This window comes from Leptonotus elevatus, chromosome 16, assembly GCF_054856555.1.
Source record: "Leptonotus elevatus isolate MCC_2025b chromosome 16, RoL_Lele_1.0, whole genome shotgun sequence".
Classification (NCBI taxonomy): domain Eukaryota; kingdom Metazoa; phylum Chordata; class Actinopteri; order Syngnathiformes; family Syngnathidae; genus Leptonotus; species Leptonotus elevatus.
The window spans coordinates 7,271,699-7,288,752 of NC_141254.1; the positions used below are offsets into that span (position 1 = coordinate 7,271,699).

Sequence of the window (17,054 nt, forward strand, 5' to 3'; positions counted from 1 at the left end):
TCGCAATAACATCTGAACTTGGCATTGGCCTAGCAGAAGTAGGGGACGGGGTGATCAGTGTCTCATTTGCACAAGGCAGGACCAGCTTCAAACCCTGCCTGAACCTCAAAAAGTGTGAGGCAGACGTGCCTCTTGCATTTTGAAAAAGGTATAATATCAGGTTGGGACTCAGAATGGCTAGAAGTTCTTTTTTTATTGGTTCACCAGCTGTCACAGATTAAAAAAAAAATCTTTATTTTTTAAATTGATAAGCCGTCGTTTCTGCTCCATTTCCAACTTCATTCACTTGCGACATTCAAGCCATAAACTCTGTGATGTGAAAAACCAACTCTCACAACGACTACCATAATCCGTGCTTAATAGTTTAAATCCTTCTCTGAGACTTTTCTCTAATTGCTCTTCACCTCACAGGATTAAAAACCAGGAGCTGATGTGATTCATTTAATTGCCGACGTCCGCCCCGCCTGGTGGAGAAAATTCACTCAGGTTTTATTGTCACTTGTTTTGAAGACAGTGAATCTTGCTGAATCGCAGTTCATCTTTCGTGCCTCTGCGCAGACCTTTAAGCAAAGTTTTCTTAGGGTGTTTTACGGTACAGTGGTCCCTTGCTACTTTGCGGTTTGGTTGTTGCGGCTTCACCCTTTCGCAAGGTTTTTATTTTTAATCATAATTTCGCTATTTTGCAGGTTTTTGTCATACGTCCGCTCTAGTAGTTTTTCTTTTTAGTTTAAAATGGCTTACCTTAACCAGAATCCTGCGTCACCTGTATGACCTACGCTTACAGTTCTATTTGAATTGACGTATATTGTGTAGTTTAACTTCTGTACAGTATGTGATTGGTTAGGAAGTGTTGGGTGAGTGTAAGGAGAGATGTTTCATGTGTCGTCTTTGTGTTATGTTATGTTCCCGCATTTGTGCGTTGGACCTCCTCTAAAATGAGATGACTCATCTCAAAGGCAAACTCCACAATAAACGTTTCAACTTGTTGTGTTGGGCACAATTGTATCGGGAAATATGTCCCCGTCTCTGCAGCAGTGCAGAATACAAACCAACGAGTTACTTTAAAATTCACCTTTGTCGTGGCATATCGGAATTCCAAGAGAAAGGAAACAAGGCAGCTCACAGGTCAAACGTTGTGACTGCTGTTGGAGAGCCAAGAAAAGAAAATCTGGAGCGCTCAAGCCCTGACAGACGTACGCACAAAGGGCATCGCGGTCTGACACATTGGGTTCAAACTTGTTTTCTATAGAGATCGCCCACTTACAATGTCGGGGGCTGGAAAATATTCCCCGCTATAAATCACGAGAAGGGCAAAACGAGGGCGCAATATGATGCATTGTGTGACAATGTCAAGTAAAATGAAATGAAAGGATATTGCTGTACAAAAGGAGCCGATGTTACATGGCGACATTGAAAACATCTTTTGGAAAACGACACTACAAGAAGGAGATTCATTTTATCCAAGAGGAGACTGAGGGCAGCGGGAAAACTGACCACCACGGTTGTCCAGGAGAAACACACAAGGTCCCCGCAGTGATGAATGTGCAGCAATGCTGCCAACAACGCACGGCTCGTAAATGGAGCCTCCAGTGTACAGGCAACCCGCATGATTCTCATTTACCCGTGACGGGGCCGTGAATCTTTGCCAACTTCCCTTTCAAGAGCGCACTTTATCTTCCCCCGACTGGGCGATGACCCGATCGCACACGGCTATGGACAACCCACCGGCAGTCTAGCAACCACCCAGACCCCCAAAAACCAGAATCAGAGTTGCAAGAGTTGCAAAGGGGTGGAACATTTTAAACAAATTTCTGGGTAAAGTCAGTAAATTTCCACTTTGGAAAACATCCAAATTGGAACCTTTTCAATTGCATCTACGGGAATTAACGGAAAATTGAGGGTAATTTAATGTAAAGGTTTTGTTGGTTTTATCCCAATAATGCTGAAATATATTTTCCCAACTATATTTAAATTCTCCATAAGAGCCAACATTCAATTTTGTAAATTCCTGGTTTATTCTCATAAATTTCTGATAATACGCCCTTATGGACTGCGTTTTTTCAGTTTTGCAATTCACGTGACTTTACATTGACACACGTGTGTGTCTGTTGCACGTCCACCCACTCACAGTTATAACTGAATCCGGCATCAAAATGCCAATCACAAGCACAGGTGGAGGATAGGAATGAGAGATGAACATTTGTCGAAGCGCTGGCTTCATTCAAATCCCTGGTGTGGAACGCCGGCGAAACAAAAAAAATGTCTCGAGAGTGCTTCTGAACACACCTACCCACAAGAAATAATTTTCAGACAGTAAAAAGTTATTCTCTTTTATGCACAAAATCAAACATGTGTAGAGCCATGGCCCAAAAACCAAGACACGGACTGTGCCATGGGTTACCAGTAAAATAAATCCCATGTAAAGTTTCCAACTTTGAACATTTCCAGAATAGTCAACTTAAAACCTAAACCTGATCAAATAATTAACAAGTGAAATTTCCGGATGTATATAACTTCATTTGAATCTTCGTTCAACTTTTGAATGCACATCAGTACTTTTTGTACATCTTGCTTTTCTCGAACAGCAAAATTACAACAGGTGTTTTTCCAAGACATTTACTTCTAAGCCCTTCAGTGACTCTTCCAGTCTGTCTGCATTTTTGCTGACAAACAGTAACTTCCTTCTGAGAACATTCTGTTTGAATTCTCGTAACAGGCAAGGCAATTCCAGTCAGATCATCGTTGCATACGGGAACATCATTACAGTACTAGTTCCTTTAAGTTATTGACTGAACAACTCAAATCGAACAGATGAATAGAGAGTCAGCGCTTATAGAAGAAGTGTTTGTGTACGAACTGTATCTTCCCAATCACTAATTTATTAAATGACTTTGAAGCTCGACAGCTGTTATCGCGCTGTTTGCTAATACGTAACAGGCTCTCTGCGCCGGTAATCCCATTCATTACGTCGATTGTCAGGCGAGATATCAAAATTCAGACAAGTCAACTCCGGAGGCGACGCACGACGAACGAGAATGCGACGACTCACAAACTCAGCCAATTAGCTTCAACCTCCCATTCAAAGGAAAGATATTTCACACTGGAATAACAGCTAATCAACATTTTCTTATGAAGGACTCACTCACAAAGCCAACAATCATCACAGTCAGGCCTTTATGCAACACTGCTGCTCCACAAAACTCACTCACACACACACACATTCAATGAAAGCCTCTATTCAGCCGATTTTGGTCCATTTGAATAAGAGGAACTTCTATTGTTGGTGTCAGCTCCCCAGGGTTCATTTTAGAGGGGTGCATGGGAGGATTAATTTTAACCTAAAGACTGACATGTTTCCCTATGCAAACATTTGTTTTATGCACAGTTAACCCACTTATTGGGATACACCCCAGACCCACCCACCATAAATCTATGATTAACTGTGCAGAAAAACGTTTAGCGCAACTTAACTGCTACAGTATACAGAAACGTACCTGGTACTGTATACAATAAGTACTGAAGTACAGTATAGACATTTCACTTTTGCATAAAGATTATTCAGGGCCTGTAGGACAAATCCCGCTATTGTTGAAGAGCATTTGTAGTAACGCTAGAGTTTGGCCAAGTGGGGTCGCCATGACAACGAGCACCCCCATTATGTGAGGGTCCTCATGTGAGAGGGATGAAATGTTGGGGTAGTGGTGCCAAAAGCGTCATGCTAAGCTAACACCAGAGGCAATACCGTGATGAACTGTCAACCTATGAACGCACCACCAGCAACTTCCTGAAGTCCGCGTTGTGTCAACTTTACTTGCTCCGCGGTGGCTACGTGGCCCCCGGATACATCCTGGTCGCTTGGGCCGCTCTCCGACCACGCTGACACGGCTATTTAAAAAAAAAAAAGAAAGGCCAACGTCGCTACAATCACTTCGCTCACACACGCTAGTACGTGTGTAAACATTAGCGAAAATCACGACTTCCGGCCAAAACTAACACTGGAAGTCCTCCGGAGACACTTGCGCTGGTTTATTTACCGACATACATCCGCGTTACGACGACGCCATGGCCGCACTGCTTCCGCCTCACCTGAAGCTGCGGTCCGACGCCCGGTACGTCCGCTGCCAACGCCACGTCTGGCGGGTTGTCCAACACCCGGTCCCGGTACAACGACCACAAGCCGACGTTGGGGAGGAAGACGAAAGCCGCTACGAGAAGCCCGGCGAACTGCAGCAGCCTTTTCTCCCTCCGCCTCATCTCTCCGAGAGGGGAAAAAGAAGCGTAGGAGGAAGCGGCGGTGGGGGAACCAAGGAGAGCCTCCCCCAGGAGTCCACGTTCGTTTCGGGTTTATCCGACTGGAGGGAAGTTCCACTCTGACAGCGGGACGGAAGGAGCCCGTCAGCCCGAAGCTGTGACGCCGAATGGGCGCCGGCTGTCTGCCGCTAGAGGGCGGGAAGAAGCCAAGCCTGTGAAGAAGGGGGAGGCGGGAAGGGGGGGTTATGTTTTAACTAATTATTTAATTTATTTTAAATCAACATTGGCGTGTGAAAACATTGTTGTAAATATAAATAATATAAAATAATGACTACTAAAAGATAAGTTTGGGGGGGGGGGGGTCGCATCATCTGTTGCGTTCACATACACTTTGAACATAAAAGTTTAAAGATAGGGTTGGCAACCTAACCCCATGGCCCGTGGGCCTTAATTTAATAAAAATACATAAGCAAGCAAATCTCATTGAAGTTATTTGTAACAAAGAATGGTTTCTGACATGATATAATAATGAACTATAATTACGATGTTGAATATTATATGTTATAGGGGTGTTTAAAAAATCGATTCGGCAATACACCGCGATATTACAGCGCACAATTCTCGAATCGATTCGATATGCGGCCGAATCGATTTTTAAAAATCTTTTTTTTTATTGGAATATTCAACAAAACGTCTGATTTACGGTTAGGATTCACACATTAAGCATGGAAGAATGTTATATTAATGGAACATTAAGCCTTAATATTTTATTTTAGTGCTGTTCAAACATGAAACTGACTGCAACCTGTTTGCTAAATGCAGTGGCTCAGTTATATGCCTGAATTTTCAGATAAATAAGTAAATTTTCATACAAATCTTACAGTGTACATGTTTACTGATTAGTATTTTCCAAATTTGAGTTAAAAACAAAATCACAATAATCAATGTATAGATTTGTATCGGGATTAATCGGTATCAAATCAAATCGTGACGTATGAATCGTGATACGAATTGAATCGCCAGGTACTGGGCAATTCACACCCCTAATATGTTATATATTTTTTAAATGAATCCAAGCGGAAAATTCTGTTGAATGGCACCCAAATCATTAACTACAATTTATTTACATTTTTTATTTTTTTTAAATAATATTGTAAAACATGATGGGATAATAATGCTATAACAATTTAATGGTGCTGTGCAAAGTTCTCTTTCAATGCATTCTGATAATTGACTTTGGTTAGGGTGGAAACAAATGAATTTGACTCTTCATTTATGAGTAAAGTTCAAAGGGTTTATAATGAAAGAAAAACTATTTAGATTAGACAATATTCTAATAAAATATAATTCGATTTTAAATATACAAGTACAGTATATTCAAAATCAAGGGTTGATAATCAAATACAAAAATATTGTGATTTCATAATACTGTATTATAATGCAACTATATGATGCTATATATTGTTTTAAATGAATCCATGTGTAAGCCACTGCCAATTTTAGTTTAGTTAACAAATGCAACAAGTGGATGCTAGGCAAGTGGGGAGGAAAAAAACATGGAACAGCAAAAAACACAAAAATCAATGCAAGTCGCATTGCAAACAAAATGTGGAAAGGTAAAAGAGTGAAGAATTACAGCACGGTTGGTGGCCAATAGATTGTGCCAGTGAGCATAGACGAATACACTGCCGTGTTTGAAATGGAAGGAACGGCAAATCAATGGCAAGCACTTTGGAGCTGCGTCTCCGACAACCAAGCAACTGGGATCTGCTTCATTCATATTCTCCCTGTGCGTGTCTGTACTCTTAGAGATTTCATTCTGCTTTGCTCGCCGTTGTCATTTTTCTCCGCCCCGTCTCTTGTTTCCCCGGTTTTCCGTCCGAGCATGAAATGAGTTGTAAAGTGCCGAACAAGGAGGAGAGATTACAATGTTCCCCGTGTAAAAATCTTTTAGGTCTAAGAGGAGAATTGTCCACATCAGTCTGCTGTGTGGTCGGTGGGTCAGAATGTGAACAGACTCTGATGTGGGCGTCCTTTAATCAAAAACAGCGTAGTAAATTAAAATTTAGTACTTAGCGTGTTAAATTAGCGATTGAACAATTTCGGGTGGTGGTGTTTGGTGATAATAATAATGCACAACACTATAGGATAGCAATACGAATTATAATACCAACTTGAATGTTGCAGTGTTTGGTAACTCAAGCAAGATGTCGTTGTTTGTTTTTGTTTTTTCTGAATTAATTAAACAAAGTTCCATAACAAACTGGAACATTCTCTAAGTGGGATCTTGGATATATGAAGTAGAGACTGTTCTACTCCAGTCCTGTAGGTGGCAGTAATGCATATTACAAACTTGAGTTTCTCTTTCTTTATGAAAAAAGAAAAATAACTGCTGTTTGTTCAAATCTTTTGAGATTTCATCACTGAAATGTTTCGTTTACATAACAGTAATATTTTCTGTGACATCATGCCACTTGTAAAAATGATCTTTTTAGCTCTCATCTGCCACTTCTGAAATTACATCCACCATGTACAGTATTTCATAATACATTACTTTGTGTTTAAAGCATTTTTTGTTGTTATTTTGATTTCCATTAATCAGCAGCTCTGCAGATGTTTCTTCGATGCACTGGGGCAGATTATACATGAAGATACCTTTCCACCAATCGATAAGCTTTACTTACCTGACATTGTGTGTTGGAGTGGACTGATGCTTACTAAATGTTGATCACAGGGCGCTTCATGGATGCGACTAATGGCTTCCTGTGCTTAGCTGCCAATCGCAAGCAGGCCCACTGGACACGTTTTTTTCTCCTTCAGGGTTCCACCCCAACCTCTATCTATGATAGATAATCTTTTTATATAACAAAAATATAACATGTGGTAATGCAATTTTTTGTTGCTCTACAAAATTATTGAATTGCTTTTGCCTGTCATTTTTTTTGTGCAAGCCAAAGGTTGAATGTGAATAAGCATTAGCATAATACTAATTCATGTGAAAATTCTACCCTCTAATGGTGCCCTATTGTTTAGTTGAACCAGTTGCACCATGAATTGACTGTTGATTACACACGGCAGCTAATGGCTTTCCACGCTAAGCCGTCAATCACGAGAGCAGGCCCACCAGGCGACTCGCCCCCTGGCAAATCACCTTTATTTATTTATTTTTTGTTGTTGTTTTTTACGATTCCACGCCTCAAACCCGGTGACACGAGTTATAAAGTGAAGGGCTCCTCGATCAACATAAATCCCCCACCTCATTCTCAGTCTTTCGGGGGTGGGGGGTGGGGTGGGGGGCTGTGGGTTCATCTATAATTCATGCTGGAAGACGCGGAACAGATTGAATTGTCACAACTCAGCCTGGTAGACGGCAGGTCGCGGCGACAGAGCGTGAGCCATCCTAATCAGGAACAGATTAGTGCCATGAATCACAAATAAATAACTTTTCTTAATGCAAAGGAATCACAAGGATAGGCCTTTGACTATGCTGTATTGATCAAGCCGGCCGGGGGAGTACATTTCGAATTTCACAAGAAAAAAAATCAAAACGATATCGCATTTTTTTTAACGTTATGGGAAAAAAAAGTCGTAATGTGTGAAAAATATAAGAAAACAATAACAAGTTGCAATGCTGTGAGAAAAAAAATGCGGAAAAAAAAATTCGAGAAAAACGTTGCAATGTTACAAAAAAAAGTCAGGATAATAGAAATGTTTTGCATTACAAGGAATAAGTAATGTTGCAAGAAAAAACTTGTAATGGGAAAAGATTGGAACGTTCCCAAAAAATAGTTGTGACAAGAAAAAAATAATAATGTGAGAAGTCATAACATGTAAAAATGTTAACTTTACGAGAAAAAAAAAACATTGTAATGTTACAAGCAAAAAGTTGTAATGAAAAAAAATTGGAACAACAATCATAATCTTACGAGAAAATTGTAATGTTGCGAGAAAAAGGTCAAAACAAGAAAAAAGTTGTAAAGTTACAAGAAATAAGTCATAATGTGCCAACAATTTTTTTTACATTGCTAAAATAGAGCTGAAAAAAATAAAAGTTGTAATGCGATGAGAAAAATTTAGAAAAGTTATGACCTCACAAAGTTGTTATACTGTGAGAAAAAAGAAGAAATAACAAAAATGTTGACGTTTGACCTTTTTAACATTGTTATCACTATCCTATGAAAAATACATTTACGGCAAACAGTATGACAGCGTTAAAGGCTTTATGATGGTGAGATCGTCAATCCCGCGCCACGTAACATTGTGCGCCCTTGCCACGAGGACACACACTCACTAACTTACTCGCAGTCTAATAATGACCCAAGGGCATTTTTGTCCGAAATCTTCTCATAAAATGATAATGGAAGTATCATTGGATTACATTGCTGACCTAGATTGGGCATCTCGGGCGACGTTTACAGTCTTCGACATCTGCTCGCCATTTTATCTCGCTCCTCACGTAGCCCGCCCCTTAAGGCTTGTTCTTGGTAGGACGTTTCATACGTGTGTGAGTGTGCGTGTATCTTCATTACGCAGCCTCACAGATGCTCTACCCGGTGTTCACCCGCCCATTATGTTCCCATAAACACAGATGCACACCAAACGGCAAACTGGCTGATGGAAGAGGAGCTCGGCGTGAGAGCGATTCAAAAACATGTGTCTTATTTGGATCCCGACAGTGGCGCGACCGACCGATCCATGGTTAATCCCTGATGCTAATGAATGAGGTAGGTAGGTTGGTTGGTAGAGGGAGGTTGGTCTAGGCACGTAAATTAACTCATTTGCTCCCAAAAACGTATAAAAACTTTTTATTTTAAATTAGGGGGGCCAAAATTTGTGTGTTAATTTTGAGTTAATTTTAAGTTCCTTAACGCTACTAATTGTTTTTTAACACGCGGTTAATGACATGAAAAGACTGTACTAAGGGAATTCCAGTCGCAACGCAGCAGACATGTCCACGTCAAACTTTAGCAGTAATAAATGGAATAATAATGCATATGTTTGTGTAGACTGGGGTCAAGTTGTATTTTACAATTTGAAAATGTGCAGAATTTCACACGTTACTTCATGTTAAAGATTACATAGCTCTTAATATGAAAATTAAAATGCAATAAGCTGTCACCAATGTCTTACAATAATGCCATCTCGTGGCAGAAAAATGGCCTCAATACAAATCAATATCACACTCGTGTTTGACAGTAAAGTACATCTTTTGAATTTTAACTCAATTTATTAATTATTATGAAATGACTGTATCAATGACTAAAAGATGCAGCCATATTTCTATTAGTTTCTTTTTTTTCACAGTTTTATGTTAATAAGAGTATGCAAACTTAGGAAAAAAATTATACTGTACATTTTATTGTACATTTAGAACAGATAAGAAATTGGCGCTTAATCGTGACACCCCTATTTTAAATAAGTGCCATGGTCCCAAAAACCTATTTCAAATTTTTTTTTTATGTTTTTTTTTATGCTAGAGCATGCAGAAGGCTTTGATGCAGCCTCTGACCTGAATAGGTCGCTTAAAGCAATGGTAGTTATTACAAAAACGGCCAGCAGGTGGCAGCAGAGTATAAGAGCCAGGGCCATGTTTCACAAAGCTCTTTTTGCCAGTGTTTTCAACAGATTTGTGAATAATTATGAAACCTAGCTATATTCTAAGGCTAATTCCTGATGAAAGAGAGAGAGATTTTAGAGAGACTGAGAGACTCTAATCTTTCCTTTGGTAGGTTTCATGTTTTATAGCAATAGAACACAATATCCTGTGGGTCATACAAAATCAGTCAAAATCCAGTAAGACAGCCGGGAGTGAAGGGGGTTGCTTCAGTGGAAATGGCTGGGAGTGAATGAGTTAAGAAGGTAGCTAGTTAGGTGAGGTTGAGGCTGGTCTTGGTCGGTTTGTTGGTTAGTAGGTACTGTAGGTAGCTGGTGGTTGATCTCTTCTGTGGCTATGTAGTAGGTAGGCCAGTCATTTGGTAGGAATGGAGATAGGTACGTGTTGATGTAGGTACGTAGGTTGAGGTTAGTCTACTCGAAGTAGATATGTGAATTGGTAGGGTGGTAGGTAGGTAGAAAGGTAGTTAGTTAGGCACGCAGGTAGGTTTTGTCTGAGGTAGGTAGGCAGGCAGAGGTTGGTAACTTGGTAGGTAGGCAGGTCAGACGTGGTTGGTAAGAAAGTAGGTAGGTACAGTAAATTGGTCTTTGATCGGTTTGTCGGTAAGTAGAGGTTGGTTTAGGTACGTAGAATAGGGAGTTCAAGGTTGGTAAGAAGGTACAGTAGTTAACTAGGCTCCACATTTGACAATAACGTTCCACGTTTTCACAACACAATGATTCAAACCATTCTGACTTCACACCTGCCATTGTAAATTAAACTAATTCCTCAACATTCCAGTTCAGCGTGAGTTCTTCAACATCTCTAGTAGGCCTGCTAGTCTCTCGTACTAAATACTGTTGAAATTCTGCCACCTCCAGGTGCACCATTGCTCATCTCAACAGTTTTGAGTAATTTCAGTCCTGATGACGCCACCGGTGCCCATCTATTGCTTGTGACTGAACACCTCTGCTGACTGAGGAGTGCGGCAAGGTGTCAGGTGAAGTGGAGGGACGGCAGAGTGATGGTTCCTTATCTCTCCGTCACCCGGTGTTGCCATGGCGATCGATAGATTGCCGCCAGGGTCGATTAGCGCAGCCGTGACTCTCACCTTCCTCGTCCATCCTCATTTCACTTCATAGATTTTTATCCCTCCCAAGTGTGAGATGTGCCATAAAGAAAGTGCACTACAGTAAGCGTGTGCTGGTATTAGCAGTGAGGCGTGTCATTGCTGTTTTTACTGCAGGTGATGGTTATGGATGAGGTGCAGATTTGGACAGTTTCATTTAGCAACAAGACATTTTATAGAAAGGTCAGTAACGCGTACAGCCACAAAAATGTCTCACACACGGAGTCGCACATTTTGGTTTGAAGCTTAACGATTATAACGTTGGTAGTGATACATGCGATTAAAAAAACAACAACAATACAGCCCCCGGAGACAGTTTCAATAAGAGATAGGAAATGTAGTAGATATGTCTATAATGAGTTGAGCCACAAAAAGTCTCAAAAAGGCACGCCCAAAAAGACAAAGGAAGTCGGCCATTTTAGTTAGAAGGTGGGGATGCCTTGAAGTTTGGCTATTGCCAAATTGGCAGAGTCCCCTGTAATTTTGGAAACGTCAGCTCTCGAAGGCATTTTTACGAAATGTGATATGAAAGATATGTCTATCATGAAAACGCGCCCAATTAAATCCCAGGAGGCTACACTGAAAAACACACAGGAAGTCTGCCATTGTGGTTCAAAGTGGCCATTTTTTTTTTTTTGCCATTTCCACATTAGCAGCTCCTTGTTATTCTCTGAAAACACAGTCCCAGAAGCCAGTCTCACTTAGCAACATGAAAATTGGTAGATATGGCTGCATAAAAACAATTTTCAAGAAGCCATTAATGGAGAAACACATGAAGTCAGTCATTTTGGTCATTATTGTGTAATTGTGGCCATTGCCAGGACAGTCGCGCCTACCTGTCATTTGAAAATTCAGCCTCTGAAGTCAGTGTTACGTAGCAACATGAAATTTAGTAAGAATGTCGATCACGAGTCGTCACACAAAAAAAGTCTCATGAACCATTTCATGTTGGTAGCAGAATGTTTGGAAAATACATCCCCTTAAGCAGAAAATTGGTAGGGACTCCTTTTGTCCCCCCAAAAAAAGTATCTAAAACCTCTGCTTGGACAGACCCAGGAAGTCTGCCATTTTGGTTTGAAGCAGCCATTGTAGCGTGATCTTGGCACATTCCCGTTGGCACTTCAGTCAAAATTGTCCTAGAGATTTGATCCGATTAAGAGAATGACACTAGTTAGAAGTCAAAGCTAGCAAAGTCAGCTTTCAATCTAATTAATATTCCCGCTTGATAGAAGCATGAAAAATTGAAAAGGATATTTCTGCCTTGAGACCAATACTGACGGAATGCTTGGTTTCATATGTCCTGCTAACAGATGATGTACGCTCACAGTAAGCGTTACCGATATTGGATTGATCTTTTTTTTCTTCTTTCCGCCAGCATATTTCAAGGCCGTGAGAAGACGCGGAGGGAGCATAAACATATAAACACTCACATATTAATGCGATGCTTCACATTGAGGAAAGAGGGGAAGTGCATGAAAGGGGATCATGCATTAATCATCGACTGCCGCGCACATGCACACACGACGAGTTCAAAAAGCGACGTTTAAATCATCTTAAGTCTTGCGAATGTTTCCCCACGGTCTTCAGGGTGGGGGACAAACAAGTGTGTTTGTTTTTATTTTATTTTTTACAAAAAGTCTTCATGTACACATAAAACTTGTTGGTAATTGTTTTGTCTATGGAAAATGAATGGAGCTACACTTTTAGGGTTTTAGCTCCCACCAATTTGCCGACAATATGGCCGACTTTTTGTCAAATTTTGAAGGCAAGGTCCTAGAGACTTTATCATGTGTCCTGTTGTTATGATATAAACTGTTTGCAAAAACTGCCGCATTTTCGCTCAAATACGCCAACCTGAAATACATCAGAAATGCTGGTTTCACATTTTTTCCCCGTGAGGAATTTCAAATAACCATACAATGGCTAGCTTTGTTGTCAGCGCTAATGCTAATGGGAGCACTACACCAACTGCATTATTCGCTGCAAGACCTAGCTAACTCGTGATCACAAACATACAATTGTTTACAGTTCCTAAAAATGTCTTTCAACTTGGGGATGCGTGCCGTGATGAGATGGCTCCATGTCAACTGACAGCAGCTGCCGTGTTAGTCGTAAGACCTTGTACGCTAAACCTTGAGCCAACACGGGATAAAAAACATACAATTGCTCAAAGTTAACTGGAGCAGGCAAAATAACCTTGAGCAGTGAGCCGCCTGCTGTAAGCGTGGCAGTAACTGCATCGTTTACCGCATGTTTGCTCTACGTAACCTCTCTTCAATATAGTGACAGCGGTCCGTATTGTAGCAGCATCTTCTATCCTCTCATTCCTGGCTGGAACTTCATCTTTGTTTGCGGCAAATGTTAATTCCGACGCCCCTTTGTTTTCTCTTTGTGCAACAAACGGCGTCCAGTAAGAACAACATTTCTCCACACACGCATGCTGTATCTCGCACATACACTCTTATAGCCCGTTTGCAATCCCTTCCCGTTGAGCCATTGTGTTTTATTCCCATTGTCCGTGTCCACGACAGATTAAATGTGCGGACGCCGGCAACAATAAGCGCTGCTGGCGTGAGATGATAATGAGGGATAATGGACCTCCACTTTTAGCCTGACGGGTTCAGGCTGGGGGAAAAAGGCATGATGAGAAACAATGAATGCTTAATAACGCCTAATGAGAGCGTCCCCTTTTCTGGACTAAAAAAAACATCCCATGCCGCATGGGGTTGAGTGTTTAGCGTGCGGCTAACGAAGGCAGCACTCAGGTGCGAGCATACTGAATAATGTATCCCGTTAAATATGTAAGTATGACAACATGTCACAATAAGCATAACAACACACTCAGGTCAAGGCCAATTGATGTAAAGTACAGTTACAACAACAAGAGATATAAAAAACAATGACCAACAAAGAGAGACACAACGGGAAGGCTGACGGTTCACCCAAAAGAGAGGAGCACAGTATGGGTTTGAAAAAACAAAACAACAAAAAAGTAGTATACACAAAAAACAGCGATTCGACTACTTGCGCATGTGAAAGTGGGGTAGCGGGATACTGGGCGCAAGAGCCAAGAGTAGGCACACACGTCCACAAAGGCGCCCGCCACCTCCCAACACACACTGTAACACAGAATACAAAACAAAAGACATCGTCTCATTGCCATGGAGACGACCTCGTTGGTTCCTAATCAGGAACATGAAGCACAGGAGAATGAGGGGGTGAGGGAGATATAACAGAGGCTCCGGGGGAAAGAGTCAAAAATCTGTTTTGGGAACAGGCTGACAATAATTTCGGTCAGCCTTGAGTCTTTCACTGGAGCGCTCAATTGGCATCATTTGGCCAAATTGAATATTTCCAAGTTGTAAACATTGAGAAATGTCAAGAGTTGAAAACTCTTCATGTACATGTATAAGTACATTGGTAATTGTTTTGGCTATTGAAAAAGGAATGGAACTCATTTGGGAGAATTTTCTAAATGGCTGATTCAACCCAAAATGACCGACTTTCTCTCAAATGTTCGGCATGGTTACTTCAGACTTTTTTGTGTCCTGTTAGGATAGACATGTCCGCCCAATTTTGTGTCAGTTGGTGAAACTAGTGTCGGGGGCTAACTTTTTTTTAAATTTTTCATAGTATGGGCCTTGGAATTCCCCCAAATTCAGGCATATGCCCATGAGACTTTATCATGTGTCCTTTTATGATAGACACATCCATTCAATTTAGTGTCGATCGGTGAAAAAGGCATCAGAGGCAAATTATTTTCAATCTTCCCTGGTATTGTGGAAATGTCAAGGTTTGACATCTTCACATCTCGGTTAGCCGAATAGACGCTTTTGTTTTGACCAACTCAGACACATTAAATGCCTCCTCCTTCACTCTCGTGTCGTCAATGCACTTTACACTTGGACCTGACTGATTGATAAGAACATACAATCTGGATGATGGACGCATCGAAGCAAAGGCTGGCTGACCTTTTAGCGCAAATGACGGCAGTTCACTTCCTAGCTTAAAAGCAGTTTTACCTCTGCCGAGGCTGAAATGGGTTATTTTTCTGTTTCCCCGAAACCAGCATATATCCAGTCTCGCTGTTAAATGTGGCTTGCCATGTTTAAACCTTAAGAAGGCTTGACATGTTGAACACCGACACAAGAAAAGAACATGTGAGACACTCCTAACTACATTCTCACGATCCACATTTAGCATTTCAGATATCTGCAATGTCATTTTTCTACCAAGGACAAATTATGTCAATTTTGCCATTCATGTGCATGGGGTTTGTCATTCCAGACATCTACAATTCAGTTGCAGATATGTGCTAGAATGAATTACGGATATCTGCAATGGAATCGTAGCTATTTGAAATCCTCAGCGTCCCAATCATATTCCAAATGTTTTTGACTTGTTTCGTGCATGTAGTTGGAAACACGTAATTTTAAATCCAGTCGCGTCACTCCACATCAAGTAAAAGAATCGGCGGGAATGACATCCGCGTTGGTTTTTACCAACAGCTGCATGCGAGATGGCCCCCGGCCGCTTCCGGCTCAGCCGAGGAAGGGTTCGTTATCGGCTCATTTGCCCGACTCGTCGGGCCTGCAATCTGCCCAGTCACTCGTCTTTGATTAGCTTCTACGTCTCCTCGCCGCCCCGAGATGAATGCTAATGAGGACAGCGGTGGCCATTTGCGGATAGCCCGGGTCCGGCTCCGACGTCCATTAGTGGCACCCAAGCCCCTTCTCACGGCCGTAAGGAGAGAGCTTATTATTTTCATACGCAACGATTAGCTCTCATTTATGATGGATGTTCTTAGCTAATACATCCACGCAGATGCTTTGGGAAGCATAGACAAGCAAGCATTAAAAAGAAACAAGAATAAAAGAACAAGCAATCAAATTGAGTGGATTTGGCTTATTGGTGGTTTATTCTTGCTTATTCAAGTATCTATTGGGTTAAAAAAAAAAGTATTTATAATGTGCGTCAATTATACGCATTTTACATGATTATAATTATAATTATATAATTATATATATTTTCGCCTACGGTCTCTTTCCCCTATGAATAGCAGAGGTCCACTATATATAATAAAATACACATGACATGTTTAATAGCAAATCACATCTTAAATCTTTTCTTTTTAGCAAAGCGCAACATCAATAGTTTGACTTCTTTTTAAGAAATTGCAACATAAATCATGTTGTCTATTTTAGGAAAGTAGAGCATCAATCTATCATTTTAGAATGTGCAAGAGTCATCATTTGTCTTCTTTTTTTTAGTGCAATATCGCTAATTTCTTCTTTTCAGGAAGTTATAACATTAAAACTGTATTTTTTTTAAATACAGTTTTCTGTATTGTCTTCTTTTTCGTAAAGTGCATCATAAATGTCTTGCCTTCTTTAGGAAGGTAATAACAGGTGAAGGTAAAACATCAATCACTTGTCTTCCTTTATTATTAAAAAAAGTGCAACATCAATAGCTTGTCTTCCTTTTAGGAAACTAACAGTTTGAGAATCAGAAGTGCCCCCCCCCCCCCCACCCATTTCCCATAATTGGGGACAAATTGCGTTTGAAATGGTCACAAGTAGATGATTTCCACTGAACAACTCAAGCGTGACGGTTCTGATCGCTGTTTGTCCCGCTAATGGCGCTCCCTCTTATTTCTGCCGATAAAGAGCAGGAGCGTTATGAATCTGCATCCCACCATGGAGAAGTAGTGGACGAGGCAGGAAAGGGGTGCGTGTGGTTGGGGGTGGGGGAGGGCGGGGGGAGTCAGTGGCAGAGGTGAATGCAAATGAGTCAGCCTGCCAGCTACATCTGATTAAAAGTAATCGCCTGGCAGTATCAGCCAAAACATACAGAAACTAAAAGACACGATATGGAAAAGAGATTAGCTTGGGAGGATTTTTTTGGGGGGGGGGGGGGGTGCTCCAGATAAAAGATCTAATTATTGATAAAGCGCTTCAACTTTGAGGAAAAAGAAGAAGCAAAAGAACGTAAACTTCTAAGACACGGCGTCAAACTTGTCACGCTTGCCCATCAAATTCGATGTTAAATGTTGTTAACCATTTCCCTGGTTTGCCCTTTTAA

General features: G+C 41.0%; 1 protein-coding gene and 1 long non-coding RNA gene across 2 annotated transcripts in view; one reads left to right on the forward strand and one right to left on the reverse strand.

Annotated features, from left to right (window-relative positions):
* galnt10 (UDP-N-acetyl-alpha-D-galactosamine:polypeptide N-acetylgalactosaminyltransferase 10 (GalNAc-T10)) overlaps positions 1 to 4,448 on the reverse strand; it is a 46,848-nt gene extending 42,400 nt beyond the window's left edge. Inside the window, exon 1 of the mRNA XM_086098660.1 lies at positions 4,087 to 4,448. Coding sequence (XP_085954786.1) covers positions 4,087 to 4,254 — 168 coding nt within the window. The 5' untranslated portion in view covers positions 4,255 to 4,448. The remainder of the gene's footprint in view (positions 1 to 4,086) is intronic.
* Positions 4,449 to 8,847: 4,399 nt separating this feature from the next.
* Positions 8,848 to 17,054, forward strand: part of LOC147160535 (uncharacterized) — a 32,355-nt gene continuing 24,148 nt past the window's right edge. Inside the window, exon 1 of the long non-coding RNA XR_015090405.1 lies at positions 8,848 to 8,975. This is a non-coding gene — a long non-coding RNA (uncharacterized LOC147160535). The remainder of the gene's footprint in view (positions 8,976 to 17,054) is intronic.